We start from the raw sequence: 1694 nt of genomic DNA on the forward strand, positions 1-1694 counted from the left end.
CTGTTCACACTGTCCTGGTTAAACTTCAGCAGCTGTGCAGTGCTCTTAGACTCAAACTCAAGTCTTTATGTTACCCTTCACATCTCAGCAGAGGCACCACTTCCTCTGGGAAGCCTTCCCTGACACACAATACTCGGCCCCTTGTTGCTCTCTAGACATCTCTCAGACTTCTTAGCTCCATTAATACTAAAACCTTCATTAGCAAAATGATCGGATTAGTGGCCATCTCTCCCAGATTCTAAACTCTTGTGCTTCTGTCATCTACCTAGCACTCAAAATGCCCTATCTAGAAGAGAGGTCTTGCCTGCTCTTTTGGGAGCTGGGAGGGACAGGTTAGTTCTTTCCCATCACAAACCCTTGGCTCCACATGCCACCATCCCACAGCTGTGTGTGCAGCTACCCCCAGTGCCCATGCCCAAAATGGAGGCAGGCACAAGGTAGGCTGCCTTAACAGCTCAACCAGGAGAGTGGGAAGCTGTACATTTCAGGGTGTCCAGTTCAATCCTAGGCTTTTGCAAAGTCCATCTTGCTCTATGCTTCACAAAGCACCAGGCCTGTGGCTACTGCTAAATGAATCCTGGTGTGTGGACCCGAGTGCCTCCCCCTCAACCACAACACACACGTCAAGGCTTACAGTGGCAAAAGATGATCTTTATTCAGGGGGCAGAGGCTCTGGGCTGGCAGCTGGGGGAGCAGAGTTGCTATGTCGGTAGGTACCCAGGAGGATGGCATTGATGTACTCAAGTGTTTGGTTGCTGAAGACTATGTTGAGGTGCTGTGTCCTGTGCAGAGGCAGCAGGTGCACAGGCTGTGGCTGGAGGTCCTTCCACTGAGAACAGAGCTCACTGCTACGCGTGGCCACAGTGTCATCACCATCCTCATGGAGCGTGCCTATGGGGTCTGTATAGGGGAAGCCATCATCAAAGATGTAGGTGTAGGGCGTGGGCAGGCCCACACCATACAGACAGTACACTTCCACGCCAGGTGCTGGGAGTCCTGCCAGCAGGTTACGTGACTGTAGCCACATGTCCCAGCCTTCCTCAAAGTGCAGGTCTGTAAAGAAGCGCTGGAAGTCACGGCTTGTGTAGTTGAAGTTGGGTGTGGAAATGAACACATGGTCCTCAGGCCACACCAGGTTAGAGGGAAACATCCAGGGGGATGTCGTTGCCATGCGCTGCTCCTCTTTCAGCCTGATGCTGGACATGACTGGGATGCCCTGGTTGTCACCTGTAGACATGAGGCAAAATAGGCTGGGCTTGGCTGCCCCCAGCCCACAACTTGCTGCCCAGCCCAAGCTTAGCTGGATGCTCAGTTTTATCCCAACCAAATCCAAACACAAACTCCAAGCCGGACTATAGCAGGCCTAGCATTCAGTAAGTGCTCAATGTGTGCTTATTAAATGAGAAACCCTGATAGCACCTCTGTGAGGCTGAGCTATAGGGCCTCAAAAGGAGGGCAGGGAGGGGTTTCCTGAGAATGGATGGATGTTCAAAAGGTGGGGGCTGCCTGTCAGTTCTCCCTCAGGCAAGTGTCTTTTGGCCCTGTGGTCTGCTCACAGGGGTCAGAGCTGTGTTCTCGGAAGGATGAAATGAGACTGTGTCTGTGTTTGACACTAAATGATGTAGTCTGAGGAGAGTTTCCCTCACCAGACTGTGAGCTCCTAGGGTGAAGGCTGAGTCTGGCTGGGTGCAGCA

At 52.4% G+C, this 1694-nt stretch overlaps 1 protein-coding gene across 1 annotated transcript in view; it reads right to left on the reverse strand.

The window, feature by feature from the left end:
• Positions 1–630: 630 nt before the first annotated feature.
• LCAT (lecithin-cholesterol acyltransferase) overlaps positions 631–1694 on the reverse strand; it is a 3385-nt gene continuing 2321 nt past the window's right edge. Inside the window, exon 6 of the mRNA XM_006909787.3 lies at positions 631–1227. Within this exon, the coding sequence (XP_006909849.1) occupies positions 653–1227 (575 nt within the window). The 3' untranslated portion in view covers positions 631–652. The remainder of the gene's footprint in view (positions 1228–1694) is intronic.

This window comes from Pteropus alecto, unplaced genomic scaffold (assembly GCF_000325575.1).
Source record: "Pteropus alecto unplaced genomic scaffold, ASM32557v1 scaffold42, whole genome shotgun sequence".
Classification (NCBI taxonomy): Eukaryota; Metazoa; Chordata; class Mammalia; order Chiroptera; family Pteropodidae; genus Pteropus; species Pteropus alecto.